The sequence below is a fragment of the Ornithodoros turicata genome, chromosome 5 (assembly GCF_037126465.1).
Source record: "Ornithodoros turicata isolate Travis chromosome 5, ASM3712646v1, whole genome shotgun sequence".
Taxonomy (NCBI): Eukaryota; Metazoa; Arthropoda; class Arachnida; order Ixodida; family Argasidae; genus Ornithodoros; species Ornithodoros turicata.
The window spans coordinates 16,824,322-16,846,687 of NC_088205.1; the positions used below are offsets into that span (position 1 = coordinate 16,824,322).

Here is a 22,366-nt window from a genome sequence, read left to right on the forward strand (position 1 = left end):
AAATCTACCTCGATAGTATGACAATTCGCTTATCCGACAATGACCGAGATTTGTGTCACCAGTAGGGCCAAACAGATGTGTTACCCTGCCGTTATTATGACCCCCGTTAATCTGACATGTTCGCTTTATGACTGTTTTTTTTTTATTTTTTGAACCGTTTCGCCGACATGTAAATCCACCTCGATAGTATGACAATTCGCTTATCCGACAATGACTGAGATTTGTGTCAGCAGTAGAGGCAAACACGTGTATTATCCTCTCGTTATTATCCTCTGGTATTATCCTCTCCCCGTTAATCTGACACCTTCGCTTTATGACCGTTTTTTCAGCAACCATTTTGTCGCCATGTAAACCTACCTCGATAGGATGACAATTCGCTTATCCAACAATGACCAAGATTTGTGTCACCAGTGGGGGCAAACACATGTATCATCCTCTCGTTATTATGACAGCTGTACTTGGCCCCCTGACTAGCCCCAAGCAGAGTCTACCACGTACCTCAGGCAGAGGACGAGACGTATTAGGCCAACAACCTTTGGGGTGACACGTGATATTGTTAGCCTTGGGATTACGCGTAACGGTTTTCGAAACACCACAGCGCCGAAGTGACCACAGGCAGTGACCACAGGACCAAGTCACACAGTGCTTTCCGAGAGTGACATATTGGGTCTGCCCGGAACACACCCGAAAACGCTGCGTGATGGGGTGCCTGATGGTGAGTGAGTGGGCCCCCACACGTCAAGGGGGCAAGCGAAGTACTAAATGTTGCATTGTTATTTTTTGAGCAATGGAAGGACATTGATAACAAGTGCGCAACTGATGCTGCGCTATTTAGAACACTTGCTTATTGATAACTGCTCCAAGTAGATATTTGTAGCGGACTTTTCCAGAAAATAAATCATCATAAAACGATGAAAGATGAAAGTCCCTGAAAAGGTTAGCCAGCTGTAGGACTCGAACCCACATCTTCTGGATTGCCGGTCTAGTGCTCTACCAATTGAGGCTTTGTATGTATTTGTCCCTTCTATGTTGTTCCAGCCTCAGAACATTAGTTCTTTTATAAATCATCATAATTACGTAAAATTTTCTTCTGTGTAACGGTCTGTTCGGAGGGCGCGTTTCTCATTAGTATGAAAATCCCAGGGCACTGTGGTTGTCATATTCACGAGAGTTCTCTGTACCCACAAGAGAATATAAAGAAACATCACCGCCGATGCGGGAAGCAGTGGAGTACTGTTACAGAAGTGAAGATCCCCGTAGAAACAAATATCAGAAGCCCTACGCCCATTGTGAAATGTCGAGGCTAAAATACTGGCGCGAAGATTAGCAGGTAATGGGAAAAGTGAGGACCGTAACGGAAAAGTTTGAATGAGAATAGAAAACCCCTTGCAGGAAAGAAAGTTGCAGGTGGCTCATATTTCACCAAAGGCCATGCTCGAACAAAGTCAATTTTAATCATTCCCGCATATACTTATCTTTAAGAGGGCACAAAGCGCAGTGGAGACTTTTGCACTCCGAGATGATTGCGATTGGGTGATTATTTCGGCATGAAGTTTGCAGTGAGGAGTGCCGCTCCATTTCAAAATTGTTTCTATTCTTCCGCAACACTAGGTATTGCCACGCGTCATTAATAAGAAAAAAAAAAACATCCTTCACCAGAAAAGCAGGAGCCCAAAGCCATACCCGTTACACACTACGCCGTTTTTCACCCTCTCCAATGTAGCCATATTTTCATTGCAGGTGTGCGCTATAGAGACCTTCTACGGGCTCTAGTATCCATTACAGTATATTACTCTACGGCACACTACACTATAAGTTCCTCGTGACATTAAATGTTACATAAATGTGGTGATGTAGAGGCTCGTTAAGTACACTCTTAGAAATGAACTTCACCACATAGCACGCTCCTAGCCAACCATCACTCCGAATGACAACGTTCTCGCCTCTGATTTGTTGAAAACGGGAGGAGGAGTCTATTTTGTGCCATTATGCACGGCACAAAATAGGCTCCTCCTCCCGTTTTCAACAAATCTGGGGCGAGAACGTTGTCATTCGGGGTGATGGTTGGCTAGGAGAGTGCTATGTGGTGAAGTTCATTTCTAAGAGTGTACTTAACGAGCCTCTACATCACCACATCACCACTCGCGGCCTCGTGCGCTTTCTCCAAGCAACGGGCCTAGCGGAGAGACCACTCTAGTGCACCTCTCACCTACAGTGTGCTTCCGTCCCATCAGTACCGGTCATCCTGCTTTTACATCACTTTGAAGTCCTCAACTCCCCTTTCTCCCACCTTCTTTTCCCTTTTTTTTTTTTTTTGGCTATAGTCGTGACGATGCCCACTTGAGTGCGGCCAACAACGGCAAGCTGCCTCGACACCCCCCCCCCCCCCTCATTTCTAAGATGCCCACTTGAGTGCGGCTAACAACGGCAAGCTACCTCGACACCCCCCCTCATTTTTAAGAGTGTACGCACCAGCAAATATTTATGGATTTTTCTTCTGACACCGTCAAACACACCCATCGCCCTATCAAGATTGGCAGGAACTGCCGAGGAATATATGCCGAGTCCCACCACCTGAAACTGCCGAACAGGCAACATTTTGGTCCGACGAGCTCCGTAAGGTGTCCTCGTCGACAAGCGCGAACCTCTTCGGTAGGAACTTTTGCCGAACGACGCGCATTAAGATGCAATCTCGTTCAATAATCCGTCCCACAGTTGCGCTCCTTGATATATTCTAGGCTGGACCAGACCCGCTACATAATTTCTGCGGATTTTCGCAGCAACTGTACACGAGGCGATGGTCATCCAAGTTATTCAGGAGACGGGGAACGCGTTGGGAAATGGGAATATCTTCCTGTGGTAGATTGTAAATATTCCGCAGATGGTTTACTTTTAATGGGCTCCACGTTGCATAGCTGCCTAGAAGGAGACATCTTAATAATTTAATATCACTTCCGAAGGAATAGCAAATTTCGCGTCTTTTGTAACTTTATTTTATATTTCAATCAGCTCCACTGAATCGTAATATTTGTTACTGCACTCTAAAAACAGAACTTCACCGCATCGTACGCTGTGCGCCAACCATTGCCACGAATGGTACGGTTATCGCTGGTAATTGGAAGACAGAGGAGGCCGTATGCCTTTTTGTGGCAATTTGGATATATGAACATTGCCACAAAAAGGCGTACGCCCCCCTCTGTCTTTCAATTACCAGCGATAACACTATCATTCGTGGCCATGGTTGGCGCGCAGCGTGCTATGCGGTGAAGTTCTGTTTTTAGAGTGTGTTGACATTAACGGAGGCAATGTTGTACACTGTTAAAACAGAACTTCACCACATGGCACGCTCCTAGCCAACCATCATGCCGAATGATATCATTCTGTGTCATGATTTGTTCAAAACAGGGGGGAGGCGCCTATCTGGGACAAGATAATCTGTCCGAGATAGGCGCCTCCTCCCATTTTCAGCAAATCAATGCACAGCATGATATCATTCGGAAAGATGGTTGACTAGGAGCGTGCTATGTGGTGAAGTTCTGTTTTAACAGTGTAGTGTTAGCTGTACTGTTGTAATTGCAGCGAGTGAATTAACATATGCTAAGTAGCAGTTGCTAAAGAAAAAAATAGTGAAATCCTACACTCTAAACACAGAACTTCACCGCATAGCACGTAGTGCGCCAATCATTGCCGCGAACGATAGGGTTATCGCTTTAGATTGGAGGAGAGAAGGAGGCGTACGCCTTTTTGTGGCAATTACCATATTTCCAAATTGCCACAAAAAGGCGTACACCCCCTCTGTCCTCGAATCAGAAGCGGTAACCGTATCATTCGTGGCAATGGTTGGCGCACAGCGGGCTATGCGGTGAAGCTCTATTTTTAGAGTGTAATTTCGGAGACGCAAACGCGCATCGACCAGCTTTCCTATACATGGTTTCTTAACCCAACTTGAATACACGATTCCTCAGTTTTTTGCAAGACCGTTATCGATAACAACCGTGGAAGAAACGCCTTGATTATCGCAGAGTATGTGCTCCACTACGGCGGAGACGACGGCGAGTGGAAGAAACACACGCTGGCAGCACAGGAGAAAGAGTTCCTATTGCGAAACCTGCGCTGCGGATCTCAGTACCGGCTCTACGTGACTGCATCCAACAGCCTCGGCATGGGGGAACCCGGCGAGGAGTCGCTCGTGCGCACCAAGGGCGGACGTAAGTTGATGCCTCGCCACTTGCTCAGATTTCCTTCGCGAGAAATAATGAAGACGTTGTCAGCTTATGACGCGTGCGGGCTACCTTTCTTACTTGGTTTCGTGAGAAGAAAAGTAAAGTAAAGGCAACAGCATCGGAGAGAATCTGTTGAGCGTGAGTGTCTGTCCTTGGCTTGGAAAATTGATGAGAGGGCAGCTAGCATGATGTAAAAAAAGAAAAGAAAGCTAGCATGGTGTAAGTGGTTCGAACCCCACCGCTGGTGCCTTTTCACGAACTGATATTCTTTAACGTTGTACATAGAAGTAAAATGCAAGCGAGCTGGTGTGTACTTGACGTTGGAAACGTGTCCCAGAGCTTCGGGGAAGGACAAAAGACAAAGCACAAAAACGAACAGGACAAGACTGCTGTTTGTTTTTGTGTTTTGTCCTTCCCCCAAGCTCAGGGACACGCTGCCAACGTCAAGCTATTCTTTAATTGAAGTGAGGGTGGACTCGTGCTAAGGTTCTTCGACTTTTCATTCTTGTTCTTCCTCTTTTGTAACGAGAGGTAATGGTAATTAAAAAGATAAATGTCAATTTGTAAAGCTGGCTTTGCCGTACAAACGGTCGTTATGTGGTAGAGCACGCTTTACAAAAGAAAAATGTTCCGTTATTCATATTTGGGCCCGACACTATAATAACACGAAAAGCGCTTCACTTAGTTCATTCATGTACAAGCCTTTGTGCAGATGATGAAGTGTAGTCCGTCAATAACTTTGACTAGTATGTACCTGATGAAATGTTGTCTGCTACACGAAAGCTTCTGCCCTAATAAACAGAGTGAAGCTTCAGTGTTTTACGCATTATTAGTGTTTGCGTGTCTGGACTAAGTAAAAGACTTAGATTAAGACTAAACTTTGACATTCTTCCGTTGTTGAACCTATACCAGGAAAGCCTGAGCCATGATCACAAGAAAAAAAAATGACTGGACACGAAGGCTCAAATCAGCAAGTTTTTAGTTACATTATACACAGAAAATACGTACACTACAGGAGTTGGAAAAAGAGGGAAGAAGGAGTAAAGAGGAAAGGTCACTAGAAGAAAGCCACAGTAACAAGGTCAAGGAAAGCTAAAGAACGCGAGTGAAACCGGGGTGATTAGAAACGGAACGGAGTAGCCGTACACTTCGACAACCATTGTTCCGTGTAAATGCAAAGAGAGATTCTGAGTGGTGCTATAAGTTAAGAACAGTTCCGATGAGTCATCTGTAGAGCCTGTACATGGTACATTAGACGGCTGAGTATACTTTCAATACTATCATAAATTACGAGTCTAACTCAACAGTTCAAAACGCATCCCTGATAATATTTGGCCCACTCTCTCTCGAACGACGTCACATTTTTCGCCCTGCGTTTTATTGGGAGAATACGCGCAGAAATCTGTAGAACTTAAATTCTGGAAGTCTCGTACATGAACAAAAAGAATAGTTTCTCACATTCTTCATACGCATCGCGTTGGAATTTCCCTACCCTCGTCTACCTTTAATGTCTATTGAACCATTATAGGCTGCGATTTCACTTTCAAGACATACATTATCCCATACAAGACCTACATTAAAATTTGTAACTCGATTTCTTGCATTTATGCGAGAAGTCAGGCTTTACCCCTATTTCGTGTAACATACGCATACGCCTACGAAGAGAGCTAAAATGTTCCCGTCTACCACGTCATGAAATATTCCCGTTTTTTTCCTCCGATATGTCAGCTCCGGTAGCGCCCAGCCAAGAAGGCTTCATCGTGGCAAACAAAACAAGCGCCGTGCTGCGCCTCAGCCAATGGTCGGATGGCGGATGCCCCATCAACCGCTTCGTGCTGCAGTACCGTCAGAAGCTGGAACCCCGCTGGGCCTCCATATCGGAGACGCTGGTGCCTCCGAGGTCCGGCAGCCACACGCTCAGTAATCTCCTCCCGGGAAAAGTGTACGTGATCGCCATCGTGGCCCACAGCGAGGCCGGAGCCACCAGAGCAGAGTTCGAGTTTGTCACCCCGTCGCACAAAGCTACAAGTAAGGGACAAGACTTCACGGTGGTGCCCACGTGGAATCTTAATGCGGGGGGCGAAGGCTCCGGGACGGTCCGCGGGGTTTCTAATAACGTTGTGGGAAGATCGTCTAGTATCCCGTCATCCGGATAACCGGGTAAATTTGCTGAGCTGTTTGCGAAAGATCATCGTTACACTGGTGCATGTTAGGTATAGGCTATAAATAGGGTTTCCGCGTTTTCGGTTTTAATCGAAAAACACCGAAAAACATACGCCGGGTAAATTTCCCCACATCCGGTTTTAATCTAAAAACACCGAATACAGAGGGATATTCGAGGACATGAGAGAGATAAATTGCTGCACATTCACAGCAAGTTCTTGATGCAGATAACAAAACCATGCAGAAAAACGATGGTTTTGAAAAATGTCCGATTACTTTTTCGTTAGCCGTAAAACTCCACTGCACCGAACAATGCCACGTTGAATGAGAGTCGTGCGGAAATTACATCGGGATTTCTATTCGCCGATAACTGTAGGGTAAACCATGTACACGCGAGGAAAAACATCGAAACGCCGATTTCGCGAAAATCAATAAACACCGAAAAACATACGCCCAAAAATAAAAACCGAAAAGTGGAACCCTAGCTATAAATTACTTAAAAGTTGCCATCATGAGTGATGTGGCCATGGCCTTCCGTGGATTAATTTTCTCCACCTCAGGACTCATTGGTGTGTGTCGAAATCTCAGCATTCCCTATTTCACATTCCGCGTGGGATACCACCTGCATCGGCACCTTTTATTGCGTAACCAAGTTGAAGACGCTCTCTACCGGGTTCGAACCTGGAACCTTGGGATCTGGCCCGTGGAGGCCTACCAATTTGTTAAAACGTTTGAGCGTCAAATGATTATTATAGGACTGCATGTTTGCTAACGTAGTTATTATACACAGTATGCAAATTATGATGAAGTTTGTAAAAGCAATTTAACGTCTCGCGATGAGGTGCTGTCGGCGGCGGTTGGGTTAACTAACGGAAACTTAAGTTAAGTGCCAACACATTAAAGAAGACCTGATTATGTACATTTATTGAGGTTTCTATTATTGCTATTATTATTTGTTACTGACGCAGTAACTTTGATTCAGTTGAATAACTTTCGCTTAGTGGACGAAAACAACCATTCTTACATCGCGGGCAAGTGAATACCACAGTGCATTGACTTTAATTATTGTTTTCTACTCTACCTTTGTCATCTTTCTTCTTGCCTACCTCTCTGACATCACATCATTGAAATGACACTTGTTTCGACTTGTGTTTCTTTTTTTTTTTTTTAACGTTAACCCACAATGAGACCCACCTCGCATTTCACATTAATTCCTCATACCTATTTACCCTCTCCCATTCCGCTTCCGAACCTTCCGCCACCAACTTTCCCATCACCATCTCCTCTCTTTCTCTCCTCCCCTCCACCCCTTCCCAACAAAGACATCTCCGACACTGTCGCATCCCTCAATCTCAAACCACTTTCTTATTTTTTCAAAAATTTTCAGACCGCTACACGGACGCGCGCGCACTACATCACCCGCAGAAGCGATCAGACTAAAGAAAGGCGTTACAAAAATCGCGCACAATAGCGCTCGTCGCAACATCTTCGGGGCGTGTCTAAATACCGCGCCAACACTCGCGCCGTTCATCGCCGCGGGGGCGCAGCACAGCGCCACTAGCGCAGTGTATGAATCGTGTTGGATGCTAACAATAGAAGCGGTCCTTCTCTTTTGTGTCAGTGGCGATCTATAATAACTGCGCTTCCTGCTCGAGACATTCGTCACTGGGCCCGGGTGTGTTCCGAGCGACCGCGTCGGGCCGCGAAAGAAATGAAAAGTGGTCGCCAGACGTGCGTTAATCTCGGAGCACGCACTTTTTATGCTAGAGAACCCTGTTGTTAAGCGGTGCGTTTTTTTTTAACTCTAACAGTGGTTTTGAGCGATGTAGAGATATAGACTGAAGGGGGTGAGATGTAGGGTGCTGGTATGCTGCGTGGGCTAACTTCATTTAAAGGTGGTAAGAATTTAGGAGGCAAGTATTTAGTTACGGGCGTAATAGGTGTGATATTGTTCATCTACGCTTCGTAATTCTATTTACAATTTGTAGTACAGTACTTCTCCTTCATAACGTGTACAGCGTTAATAAAAGAACGCACTTTTTTTCGGATACGGGCGAGTAGACGTACCGCTATCCAGATACCTCAGTATCCATCGTTACATCATGTGAAGAATTGTAGCACACAGTCAGACGCCAACGCGGAGGTACACATAACATTCTGCCCTACACTCTTAAAAATGAACTTCGCCACATAGCACGCTCTTAGCCAACCATCATGCCGAATGACAACGTTCTCGCCCCTGATTTGTTGAAAACGTGAGGAGGACCCTATTTTGTAGCCATAATGCCGTACATAATGGGTACATAATAGGCTCCGGCTCCCGTTATCAACAAATAAGGAGCGAGAACGTTGACATTGGGGATGATGGTTGGCTGCAGCGCGCTATATGTGGTGAAGGTACGGACCTATCAGATTCATCTATACAAAAGGTGTCACAGCCAACAAGTTAAAATCGCCGTTTGGAGCCGACACAGTCGGCGGGCTCGCGTGGTAGAGTTCATAGCTCCTTTTAGAATAATAATTCAAGGCTTTTTACGTTGCGAGACAACGGCCATCATGAGCGACGCCGCAGTGGTTGGGTAAGGGGGTTCTTTAACGCCAGCCACCCTCGGCCGGGTGGCTGACTTCAGGGATGGGCCTTTAAGACATCCGTCTGAATTGTCTGCCGGAAAACCTACGCAAAATCTGAACAGGTAGCCGAATCGATTCCATCGGCTCCCAACCTTTCGCGTGATCTTGGAATTAGTCGAACTAGAGACTTGTAGTATGTTCGTCTGTTCCAGGCCTCACGACAGTTACTTTATCTCGTGTAGACATATAGTAATAACAATCGCAGTACCGAACATATTGAACAGGATCAACTTGAAGGCACATTCGCACTCTGGGAAGAACAGAAATTATCGCCTGTGATTTCGCTTTATCAGTCACATGTTGCTTTCATCCGCTCGAAACTATTCCTTGAAATTGACCCAACGCCACAATTTCCAACCAGAAACACCAGCAAAGCCTACTATGCCGCTTGCGTTGTGCCTAGTCATTGTTTTTTGAAGTACCATAAAGAAGCACTATCTGTCTGCTATAGTGATGCTGCAACATGTATTACAAAATCCCTTCGCCGAGCGTCGCGATGCGCTTTCATCCCAATCCTGAAACATGCTCCCAAAATACCCGACACGAGCGCAAGGATTGTCGGCAATACTTCCAGGTAAGCGCCTTACACTCGCGAGTCGGAAAAAAGAAAAAAGAAAGGAAGAGATCATAAGATCAGCCCAGGTGGGTCTTCCCTCTGTGTTGCCTCTTGTTCGAGGTGAAACGTTCAATAACGTTGTTTCGTTCTCGAAGAAAGAAAGCTTGCTTTTGCTACATAATAGTATCTTCAACGAGAGGCGACACGTGGCGGTGTTATATCGAAGTACGTCGGAGGAGTTACATCCACCATGTAAGGTCGGCCGCATGCGAGATAGAAAATGCCGCAAATTGATATCCGATTTTCAAAACGGAAGATATTGGAATGTATTCAAATTTCTCGCGCCATGTGAATGTTGTGCCGTTCGGGCAGAGTTCCGTTGTGAAAAGAAAACAAAGAATGTGAGGCAGTGGTGGTGGTGGTGTGCTATTTCCGACAGCTCTGCCTGACGGCGTGGCGGCATGTTGTTCGGGAGGATCATGCGTCCTAGGCCGACTTCACAGGCGACTGGGCCGACATTTGTCTTAAAGCGTCTGAGATCTAAACACCCAGTGTGACAACCCTCCCCATCTCCCCTACACAGGTTACGCATGGGAGGTGAAGCAAGTTATTCTGTCACTAATGATCCTTTTGGGGTAGGCCCCTCTCAAGGATAAGTTGATCCAGTGCCTTCATTACGCTCTCGCTCGTAGTAATCTTTGGGGGAAATTGTCTGACGAACGACTGTGTCTAAAGCGTCTGAACACACCAAGCATCTAATTGGGTTTTCCGAAGACTTTCCACACGAATGTCGGCACTGTTCCCCCTGAAGTCGGCCCAGGACGCATACTAACCCCCTGACCCCCACTCCTTCCTGCTGTCCTCTCTCCATCTGTCCTCATCTGTACGTCGCTCATAGCAATAGTTGCTTCGCGGCGCTAACACGAAAGTAAAAACAAAAATAAAAATAAATAAATAAATAAAAACAAGCATCTAAACGCCGGGACAGTGCAGCCCTCGCACGGATTCGAACCCGGTTCACGGGTCTGTCTTCGTGCAAAAATTGTCTTCGTTCAAAATATACAGGCTGTTTTAGCGTTACTGATTATTATTTAAAAAGCTATGAAAGCAGCCCAGACGTTTTTGCGGGCCGATTTTACGGCCACACCGTGAGAGAGCATACAACTACTGGATGACTAATGACCTAATATTTGTTAATCAGTTTTTTAATTAGAGGTTTCCGGGGTAATGTGAGATAGTCGGAGGCAGTCATTATTTAAAGCGACCATCTTTCCTAAAAATCCTGCAACGCGCCCGAGATATATCCATTGCCAAACCACCACCACCGCCACCGCCACCGCCACCACTGCGCTCCTCCGCTTTCTCCACGCTTCGAGCCTCGTCAACGCCTTGTGATTGTGTGTGTAATTTTTCAGTTTTAGATTTTTTCTTTTTCTTTTCTTTCCTCTCCTTTTCATCCCTTTTCCTTTTCTTTTTTGGAATAGCAAGCCGGCCTCCGTCGGGATGACTTTTCCTTTCTTTATGCTTAAAAAACAACCCCCCCCCCCATTGCCAAATTTTTGCTTTGCACATGAGCCGAAACCAAAACGAACCATTTTCTGTTAAGCATCCTTGCTGTCCATGGCTTATTTATTTTTTGGAACACTACAGATTCCTTCAAAAATAAAGCTCGTGGGTATAAATCGCTACCGATATTCAACTCTCTTGACTTCCGTGCAAGGCTTATCGGAAACGTTCGACCAGCTCGCGTGGCGTAGCGGTTATAGGATGATCGCCTTCAACGCCGGGACTGGGAGGGGATGCGGGTTCCGATCCCGGCACCGACCATGCTGTTTGAGGTTTCGCTGGGTTTTCCGGAAGACTTTCCAGACGAATGTCGGCACAGTTCCCCGTGAAGTCGGCCCGGGACGCATACTGACCCCCCCACCCCTGTCCCCCACTCTTTCCTACTGTCCTCTCTCTATCTATCCGCGTCTGCACGCCGCTCATAGCCACAGTTGCTTCGCGGCGCTAACCGGGGATTAAGAAGAAGAAAAAAACATTCGTTATGTCGTATTGCAGAGACAACGACAGAGCCAATGTCCGGAACTTCGAACGCAAGCAGTCGATTCCCGCTCCAGGAGAACCTGGTGTTCATCGTTCCCGCTCTTCTATCCGCATTCATCGTCGTCCTGGTCATTGGCCTCTTCGTGTTCTATTCGAGGAAGCAGTCACCCAGACCGGATGTCACAACCGAAAAAGGTCAGTTTTACCCTCAGGGGATGGTGAAGCTCTAACATCGCCTGCTGCTACAATGATGTTATGCCAACTGCGTCATCGCAAGCAGAACAACGTGTAGGAAGTATAGCCACATGGGTATGGTACTGCAATAGGCGAGTTCAGAAAATCCCAGAGTGCTTAGCGTGGCTTTGAACTGTGGAAGTTTACTAATACGAAAGAAACGGGTGACCTCCAAACTGTTCCGATTTCTCCCCTACCGGTGCATTGTCCACGACGTGTCAAGGTCATCGAAAGCGAAATGTGAAGGATTATTCTTCGTCCCCCCGCTTCAGCAAGTGCCCAGGATGCAATGCGTGCGCAAAGAGCACTGGGATTTTCTGAACTCGTCTATTGTTGCGATGAATCACATCGTCATTCACGTAGTTGTTGTTGGGTTATTTCGTTGTAGTTCTTTCTAAATGAAGAGCGGGAACACAATAGACAACGCAGGACAAGCTCAGTGAGCTTGAATTTGTCCGGTGTTGTTCGTTGAGTAACGGCAGAATCTACAACAATAACTACAACAACAAATAAGTGATAACGATGTAGTGGGATGTTTTGCCTCTGAGGCGGCACCCTATCCCATTGCTTGAGGGAGAGAAGATGGTGAATAATGATCAATGTTCAGAGTTCACGCAACCCTGTTGCTGCTAAAAGGTGATGAGGGCTTAAAAAGCTCGTAGCTGGTGCGCTGGGCTGAGTTGGTTGGGTTGAGTTGGGCGGCAGTCAAATTGCGCGTATGCTTCACTGATAGCCAAAAGAAGAATTGGATGCTTTGAGTAGAAACAATTTGAGGTCCGTTAACTTAGATCATAGCGCCTCTGCATTCCATTGAAGAACAGTAGTCCGCTTATAAAACTGGTCAATGTAGAACGGAGTCAACAATTAGGACAAACACAACATCTAGCCTCACCAAGCAATGATCTCAACGTTAAGATCTCGTAGTTAAGATTTGCTCAGGATTGTCATCTTAGGGGTGTTGCAATTCCGTAGTTGTGCGTGACACCTGTTTCTACTGACTTTTTTTGACTGACGAGTTTTTTATTTGGGGGGGGGGGGGGGCTTTTCAGCAGGTATTTTTGGGGCGCTGGAAGATATTTGAGCAGGTGTCACGGGTGTTTTTGGAAAGACCCTGTGACGAAAACTCAGCGAGCGCCAGTTGCGGGAATCCGACGCACAGCTGCGTCGAGAGGTTAAAAAAAAAATAGTGTCCTCGTAGTGTAATAGTAGCACACGTGACCGGCAATCAGAGGACTCTCACTGCCCTGCCGCCAACCGGCGTCCTGGAGAATGCCCCTCCCTCCCTCCCTTTTCCCTCCCCCCCGAGCAACATGCCGCCAGCTAGGCAGGCTGATTGCTCGTCTACCCAACGTTACCCCCCTTCCGCTCCCCCTGGAGAATGCACGTCCTACGTGCGTAAAGGCATCGAGCACTGCAGCATGCGCCGCAGTGCGGCGAGGGCACGCAACTCGATGTGAATGAAACGAACTTTGTTTGCAGTTCTCGTGTTTGGGACAAATATCGAGGCTTTTCATGTTGTACAAACGTAGTTTTTGAGTCTAAAAGCAATAAGAAAAACCCAGTGCGAGGGGACAACGAAATGGGTAAAGGACGAGACAAACACAGCACTATCTCGTCCTTTGTCCCTTTCGTTGTCTCCTCGCACTGCATTTTTTTATCGCTTTTAGAGTGAATCACCAACCCGCATGGATTTTAACTTTATTTTAGTTTTTGAGTGTTGTCCTGTCCCAAGCAGCACAATGCACTGAAAGTCGAGTGCAATAGGGGTGGACGGTATGTGCTTATCAATGTTCTTCAGTTTCACGAGTCTGTTCAAGGCCTTCCCCCTACCCGTCCACCCCTATTGCACTCGACTTTCAGTACATTGTGCTGCTTGGGGTGTTGCACCTTTTTACGCTCAGTGGCTTCAGATTTGTAATCCTCCCGTTAAACTGTTAATCGAAAAGTGAGTCGCAGTAAGCAGATAAACGACGACGTTTTGTTTGTACTCCACTACCTACGGTATTACTACGCTACGTACTCTGTACGCTACTTTGTGCTCTACTGAACGCATTTACCAGACTTATCATAGCCTGTATCACGTTAAGCGCTACATCATAAGTGCGAAAACTAAACGAAATTCAACTTCAAGAATGAGCAGCAGACATTTGTGCTTCCATAACCCGTGCGCATCACGTGCGTCGCAGCAGCGCCACCTGTAGTTGACCCAGATAGCGCTACTGAATATCGAATCCAAAACAAAACGGCACCTCATAGGAGAACTAGCTGATCATAAATTCGAACCCCTGGAAATGGAGGTTCATTAGATATTGCGGAAGTCAGGGATGTGCAGTATTTAAATGCTTTGTAATTATAGTGTTTAAAATATAAATGCGTGTATTTATATTTTGTATTTAAATACAGGCTTGAAAAATGTACTTATAATTATATTTAAATACTTTTTTACTATTTATTTTTGTAAATACTTCATAAATATTCCTAAATACGCAAGATACTGGTTCAAGTTTTGCATTTGGACATTGGCATTTCGAAAGCATTTGGCCTTTACGTAAGATGTGCAAAGCAGTGTTTGGAGAGCCTCCCAGTTATTCCATGTTTTCGCCAGCATGCACATGCCACAAACCATTTTAGATGGCCAGTTTTTCACTGTTGTTGCGGACAACGGTCGGGGGGGGGGGGGGGATATATTTATTTTCACAGGAAAGGTCAGCCAGAATGGACGGCTTGCTATTCCTTATTAAATGATTCGTTAGTGCGTAGTCATGCGGTAGTTAAAAGTAAGGCGATGGGGGGGTCAACGGTCGGGACTACCCGACTACCTTGTAGTACGAAGCATTTTCGTCAAATTTAGTACAAGCCTTTCTTCATCGGCAATCGTGGAGAGAGGTGTTCTCCTCGGCGAATCTGATTTTAAGTGCCGAACAGAAGATACCCGGGGGGGGTTATGTTTAATGATAACAAAGAAGAGGAACGAGGGAAAGGTCAGCCAGACAGGGTGTCGCCCCCCCCCCCCAAAAAAAAAAAAAAGATACCCGGCCAGAGTATGCAGTCTTCGGGAAGCTTCTAATATTAGAATCACCATGATAATCTAACAAATAAATGATATTCTCCCTTGCCGATTTGTTGTTACGATCATCATTATCTCACTAATTTCAGATTACATATCCCTCACAGCATTTATGATAGAAGTTATGGTATGTAAATACTGTATTTATATTTTGTATTTAAATATCCATTGTGGAAAGTATTTATGCAGAGTATTTAAATACATCTTTCAACAAAATATTTTGTATTTATATTTAAATGCTCAAAAAGCGTATTGATATCCATCCCTGGGGGAAGTATATTCACCCCTCCTCCCCTCGAAAGCCCTGAAGACGATTGATATCCCGCGTCATGATCAAAGCACATGACCAGTCATGCCGCTATACTCGGACTGTCACTTGTGTACGCCGCAATGCACAATGTTAATGTGACAGCATATTTCTGCATACATTATCGAACCGATGCGCAGGCGGATGCGGCCGTAATTATTCAGCAGACTCTTCCTCAGATGCTAGGTAAACGTAGACTATAGGCTCACCGTCAGTATGGGGAAAATGTCCTCGTACCGCCGTCCTCGTGTGTGGAAAACTAGTTAGGGAGAATATATCATAACGTGCACGTCTACTATGAGAGATGGAGCCAGCTATGACCGTTGAATTTTGCTACTGGTGCTGAACTAATGTGAGCGAAATATTCCGATAGAGTAGCGAGAGATAAATCGATGGGAGCGAGGGAGAACCGAGAAATGCTGGAGGCCCATATTGCCGTAATTATCGGCAATTTATTAGCAGCAAGACGCAGCGCGTAATAAGCAAGCTTCTAGGTGAGATGAAGAAGTAACTCACCTTAACGAGGGTAAAAAGTGGTAACTAACTTCTTCGTAATTTTCTCGAAACTATCAACAAAATTTATCCGCGTAGCCGTAAGGAAAGATACCACACACAAAATGCTTTGTCTCGGAGCTGTAATATGGCGGCCTGAGCACCATATAAAAAATTGCAGCAGTCGACCTCCGCGCATCGTGATTTTGCGCAGTGTTTTTCTTAGCTTGTTCTGGAGCCACCAAGTCCCCGGATGTTCAGATGATAGCCCTATACCGCTCATAAACTGCAGCACCTTTGTTCGACTAGAATCGGCTGAACAAACGGGGCCAGTCCCCTAACCATGTGTTTCTCTTGCTTCCTTTCTTTGTGCAGACTTAACCGGACGCAAGGTATACGTCGAGGATGCGTTCATCATCGCGGAACTGCCGAGGAAACCACACGACCGCAGCGACACCAGCGTTGCCTGCGCGAACATTTTCGACTCCCAGTCGAAACGAAGCTGCCACATCTACACTACCAACCAAAGTATGTCAAACAAACAAACAAACAACGCGCGTTATTACAATTGCGCGGGCTGCACTTGCTCGACTAGACAGCAGGGTCTTCGATATAGTGAAGGTGTTGGGACTTTGGGCACCGAACACGAGGGATGCTGCCTTGGCGGCACTTGTTAAATTTGTTCAGAGCTGTGGGATGGATAGAACCTTCTAGTTCTCAGGATCTTGGGATAATTGTGAATAGTGGACTCCCAGTGAACATGTGAATAGTGCACTTCTGAATAACGAACATGTGAATAGCGTACTTGCGAGTAGAGCACCTGAGAAGTATTTTTGGGGTGTGGGGCCTGGGGTAGGCGTCAGAATTTATGTTAGGAGTAGCAGAACAAGTCGGGAGACGAGCTCTTTTTTTACAAACAAACGCGTTATTTTGCTTTGTTTCGATTTGCTTTTCTTTTTAAACTTACTCGATATTATTCACTGAACTTTGTCTTCATTCGTATGTACAACATGCTTAATATGCTTCACGCCAGGAAATTTTATTTTTTTCCGTTTGATTTGCTTCATTCCGTGTTCACACCGTGAAGTAGCTGTTGCAGTGAGCGTCACGAAATTTAATAACTTGATCACTCCGGTTGCAAAAGCATATACACCCATATTAATCCTAACACGAATAATCATATTAAAGGAGCACTGAGGTGACCCCCTTTTTTTCTTTTTGTTGCTGCTGCTGCGGCATGTTCTGCACGAAAAGGAAAAAAAAAGAGCTGCTGCGAAAGAACGATGAGAGCAGGTGACCTACAAGAGCGCGTGCGAGGCTTTTGTTCCGCACGCCTTTAAAACATCCTCCTCTTCTGGAAAGAGCGTATCGCAGAACGAGGTAACGGCGTGACGTAACGTGGTTCCCCGACCACGTGACTCGTGACGTAGAGTGGCACAGCTCGCAAGCAGGTGTAAGTGGCGCGTGAGCTGAGACGACAGAAAGAAAGGAAAAAAAAAGGCACAGGGACTTCAGTACGTCACGCGAGGATCGATTCGTCCGTCAGCGGCTGCTTTCTGAGACTGCATTTGTAAATTTGATTGCGCAGTTCTAATACACCACAGAGCGAAAATATTTTGCATCGCAACCCCTGATGGACAGCTCGACGAATAAGACAAGGGTTTCGGGTCGTGTTAAATGTCACCTTATTGTCCCTTTAACGTGTGAGAACGTCGAAAGAAAAGCCGGCGGAACGTGACAAACAAAAATCAGTCTCTAACTCGTCTGTCCTTCTCCGTCACCGTGCCGTCCAACACTTGCTGCGCCGACGCGGGACTAAAGTCTATCTCCCTAAATCCTATCTTTTTTGACGCATCAGACGAAGAAGAAAAGAAAATTCTCCTTTCTTCTGCTCTTTATGGCTGCGTCGTTGCAGCTGCCTTTTCACTCCCCCGGGGCGCCAATATAAGGCACAATATCTAACTTTATCTCCTCTTTCGACCTTCCCTTGATTCGCGTCACGTTTTGGGAGTCTTTGAGGTAATAGTTTGCAAGGTAACGGAGACCCTCATAATTGAAACGGAGACACGACGAGCGGAAGGAATTGATGAACCTCCTGTCTCTGTTCGATTAGTAGCTCGTAGCAGTAAGTTTTGCCGAAAGACGGATCACCTCAGGGTTATTTCCTTTATGCGGGGAAAAGGTACAGCTGAAGGTAGTCTTTTAGCAAAAAACGTCGGAATAAACGCAACAAGTGTTTGTTCACTTGATTGCCGGCCAAGCCAACAAAGCGTTATAGTTTAGGCGGGAGTATTTAATGTAGGACATGAGTGTCTAACAATGATTGATTGATTGATTGATTGATTGATTGAGAAGCTTCAAGGACACCAAGGCATTACACGACAAGTGGGCAAAATGGATTGTATATGAATGAAAATTGGGAGAAAAAATATTCAAGAAGAGCCGTGTAAAAAAAAAAAAAGACATCACATGGTTGGCAGTTAACAAAAGTTAAGCAAAGCAATCAACATAGGTCCTGCGTTCTTCTATCCATTACCATCACGATCACGACGACAAATACACATTTAGATTAGACCTCTCCCTCTTTGTAAACAAATGACGTCATAGTGTTCGACAGCGCCACCAATTTGGTATAGAGTTGAACTACGCTCGATGCTAGGGGGCGAACAAGGTCGCGCCCGAAAGCCGCGGTCTTGGGGGGATTACGATGGTCCCTGAAAGGGACGCGACCTTCGGTCCTACTTTTCTTTCACTAGGAGTGAGCGAACAAGTGCCCATTCGTGGCACTCAGTCCTCCCCTTCCGATTTGTTTCGGGTTCTGTCTGTCTACCAACGTCATGATGACGTTTCTCGGGTAGAGGTCCATACTTAAAAGACGTAATGCGAAAGCGATGTAAATGATTGGAGCAAGAGGAGACTCGTTTGATCTTCTTGGAATGGTAATTTCGACTGTAAAGGTAGTCACGTAGAATGGCAGGTTACGAAGAAGAAGATGAAAGAAAGAGGGGTGGGGGGGTGTAGCGTGCTGGTATATATGCACGGCCTAGAGATCGGTAGAGATCGTAGGTGTGTCACACAGCAGGGAGATCTGAACACAGATAAGCGTTGGACTGGTTATCAAGAGGCTACAATTTCAAAATTGAGTTCTTCAGTTGCCCCCTTTCGAACACACAACAGCTGTTTCAAAGTGGCAGGACAATTTTTCCTAAACTATTTAAGCCCTTATTTCCAAGCTAATCTAAACACAAAGCAGTCCCAAAACTAGACTGAAGGCTTCACAGCGGTTTGAAGCGTCGGTGCTGTCAGAGCGTGCATCTTCTCCCAGTACATGTTTCTTTCTGCATCTTTCTCATGACACAAACACGAGCTCCCTCCCTGCTGCCTTGAGACTGAACTCCCTGGATGTATATATGTGCAATACTTTCTCCAATATGAACACGACCCAAGCAATAACCCTCGAGACGCATGAAAAATGTCTTCGCTGAACGAAGCTCAGACGTATCCCATAACGCCTTCCGTAACACGGGCAAGACTGTGTGCTCGTTAATATGAAGCTTCATATGCTTCCTGTTATATACGTTGAATATTACTCAGGCCCGTATACGTTCTGTGAACGGAAAGATATAGCATCGTTTATTAACTTCCTGCGTGCATATATTCCAAAAGTTGGAATACGATTCAAATCGTTCTTTGCTTAAGCCTTCTTTCCCTCGAGATCCGCTTCGTGTCCGCTATACGTGTCTGAATCTTTGATTGATTGATGATTGATTGAAAGAAAGAAAAAAATGGGGATGGGGATCTGAATCTTTCAAGTATCATCCTCAGGTTGGTTGTCGCACGTCGTTTACATTTTTTCGCACCTTTTCGAAAGTCGTGGTTACAGACTGCCACGAGTTTATGCTATAGCATTACGCGTAAGCTTAGCTGCATTACTTTGTGTTTGTAGAGCTGGCAAAAGTGCACCACATCCCAGCGTGTCAGTGGAGAGGAGGGGTGTTTTCCCGCGTTTGGGACTGGAAGGCATCAGACATTGTTGCGTTGTATGAAGTGGCTCTGATTGTAGACGAGGCGTTACTACACACTCCCAGCCAAACCCTTTTAGGGCTCTCTTCTTTCACTCTCTGCACGAAAAGAGTCTGCTTGGAGCCGTCTGTTCAGCCGTCTGCTAGCAAATGACTGCTTATGCGACAGAACGCCGTTCGTTTCCATCGTAGCCGATTTTGGAAGCACGATCGTAACTGGAGTGACCTAACCCTAGAGGAAACGCCACGCTGCGTGACGCAATTTTGTATTCGCTTCTTACATCAGTCAGAGTACCCCCTCCCCCCTCCGCTTTCCCGGAGTGTGTGAGAGGCGTTTAACGACAGCAAGTGAGACACACTTTTAAAATATTGTGTAGTCTTTTGCGATACTGTCCACAAATTTCGTACTTTCGTAACCAATAACACCCGAATGAATGGTAACCAACCCGGTTTCGTTTCGAATTACAGACCAAAAATAATAGCAGCCGACCCCCTCTGAATACATGAACGGCATTCAACCGGAAAAAGTCAGATCGTATAGAATAGTGTACACGACCAGGAATGTGAAGGGCTTCCTATAGAATATACATTTCGCTTCAGCGCGGGAAGAAGGGGCCTAATTTCGAGCCGGAAATGCATTTATAATTCGTAAACTTTTCATAAAAATGTCATGAAACTTCGTTACCATTTTCATTTTCTTTCCTTTTTGCCCGGCGTTTGCAACTCTGGTGTCAGCGAGGCTTCAACGTCCATTTGCAATGTAAATTCCAGCGAATAAGAGCAATTCAGAAGCAGTGAAGGAAGGAGCCAGTCATCGCGAAGGGAATTTACATTTCTAATAGATGTGAGGAAGCTTGGAGTAGTATCAAAACGGCGTAACTTTTTCCTTACTTTTTTTGTTTTCTTTCTCTTTTTCTATTATTATTATTTTCATTTTATTTTTTCGTTATGCAGACACCTTTTTGTGAGGGTTCCATCGGCTTTTGTAAAGGCAGATACAAGAGGCGAAGGATTTTCGAACTGCCTTTTCAGGTTTTAACTCTGGAGGAATTCGACTGAACTTCGGAAGACTTTCCGACAGGGGCTTAAACGTGTTACAAAACAGTGCATATGAGTTGTATGTAACGTTCTTTCGTATTGTGATAGGGCCGAGAACTTGATACTGTTTTATAACAGTTCATTTTATAATGAAAGCTCCTCTTATTTGTGATGCACAGCTGTGATTATAGAGAAAGCGCTAAGTAGTGAAGCGGATCACAGCATGTCCAGGTAGATGTGATATGTCTTGAAATGTGCATCACTTTGAACTTGCGTCAGCTGCTCTTTAAATAGGACCGGACTATCTTTCTAAACTGATCCGCACTTTTTTATTTTTTCGTGATAAAAATAATGTCAGTTAAACTTAAGCTATTGATGGATAGGTAAGCCAGGAATGCATTAGATGAAATAAAGCATGCTTAACTAAAAATGGTTTCACAACAAGTGTGACGTATGTGTAATGAAATGACTAGGATTGGAAGCAAGAGGAGCTGGAGGATCATGTGTTGAACGAGGTATCACACTTTTTCAATGATTTTTTACTTTAAAATATTGATTCCAAAGTTTGGGTACGCACAGCAATTACCTTTTGTTGTAATTCTGATGTCATAAACCGTGTAAGTTAGAAAGCCGCTGACATCCTAAAATTTATTATGCTCTATCCGACTCTATAGGCCTTACTACGCGAATCCTTGCACAAAAGTGAAAGACGATATGCTCAGTTGTCTTCCTCGCATTCACCACGTGTTAAAATGTTAGCTGTTAGGTAAACTGTAGATACACAGGAAAAAAAATCACTCTAATACAGTCCATGATTTTTCCAATATCTTCTTCAGGTGCCCTGTAAAGTGAGATGTGCTACGTGGGAAGACTTCATCACAAAGGTGTCGTCTGCGAAATCTTGATTGTCGCAACGGACGACAGCGCGTGGCAGACGACAGGGGCAGCTGTATCGCAGACGACAGCCGTTACAGCGACGCAGCCACAACTTTATCGAGCCAGATTTGGCGTCACACGGAAGAAAGGCGTGTGTGGATATGGACGTCATATTTTCTTCTTGTTTACCGGATATTGTATGCGCGGATTGTTTTTTCTATTTTTCGGAGTGTATAATAAAAGTCTACAAAAAAAAGAACGGTCGGCTTGGTATGTGAGGGAAGATGACATTAACCGAGCGGGCTGGTTCGCAACGCAAAATCTCTTTGTTATTCATTCAATTCTGTTTTAAATGGGTAAACTTCGATTCGACACTGTAAGTGTTGAGGTACAATGGTGACATTGAAGTTTTTGAAACCCTTTTGTTTTTCATTTCATTTCAATTTATTTCATTCAAATTATTACAAATCATCATTATCAACAATGTTTAACTGATAGGATTTTTTTTTTTTTCAGAACTTGTCAAAGCGCTTTATTGCATGTTGGCTAACGAAAATACGTTGCTAGGAATAAAAAGACACACTTAACAGACGAAATTGAGAAAGAACGTCTTTCGACCGCGCCGAGCTGGATGATGGTCTAACAAGAGGAAGTACCTAAATATATATAGACAAATTTTACGCAGGAAGTATCAAAGTCCTGTTGCAACGC

At 45.2% G+C, this 22,366-nt stretch overlaps 1 protein-coding gene across 2 annotated transcripts in view; it reads left to right on the forward strand.

Annotated features, from left to right (window-relative positions):
- The window catches only part of LOC135394115 (cell adhesion molecule DSCAM-like), a 166,958-nt gene extending 145,054 nt beyond the window's left edge, over positions 1-21,904 (forward strand). For both annotated transcript variants that reach the window (XM_064624632.1, XM_064624633.1), the window contains 5 exons: positions 4,023-4,208; positions 5,952-6,251; positions 11,635-11,814; positions 16,095-16,247; positions 21,616-21,904. In XM_064624632.1, coding sequence (XP_064480702.1) covers positions 4,023-4,208; positions 5,952-6,251; positions 11,635-11,814; positions 16,095-16,247; positions 21,616-21,626 — 830 coding nt within the window. In that variant the 3' untranslated portion in view covers positions 21,627-21,904. The remainder of the gene's footprint in view (positions 1-4,022; positions 4,209-5,951; positions 6,252-11,634; positions 11,815-16,094; positions 16,248-21,615) is intronic.
- The last annotated feature ends 462 nt before the right edge of the window (positions 21,905-22,366 follow it).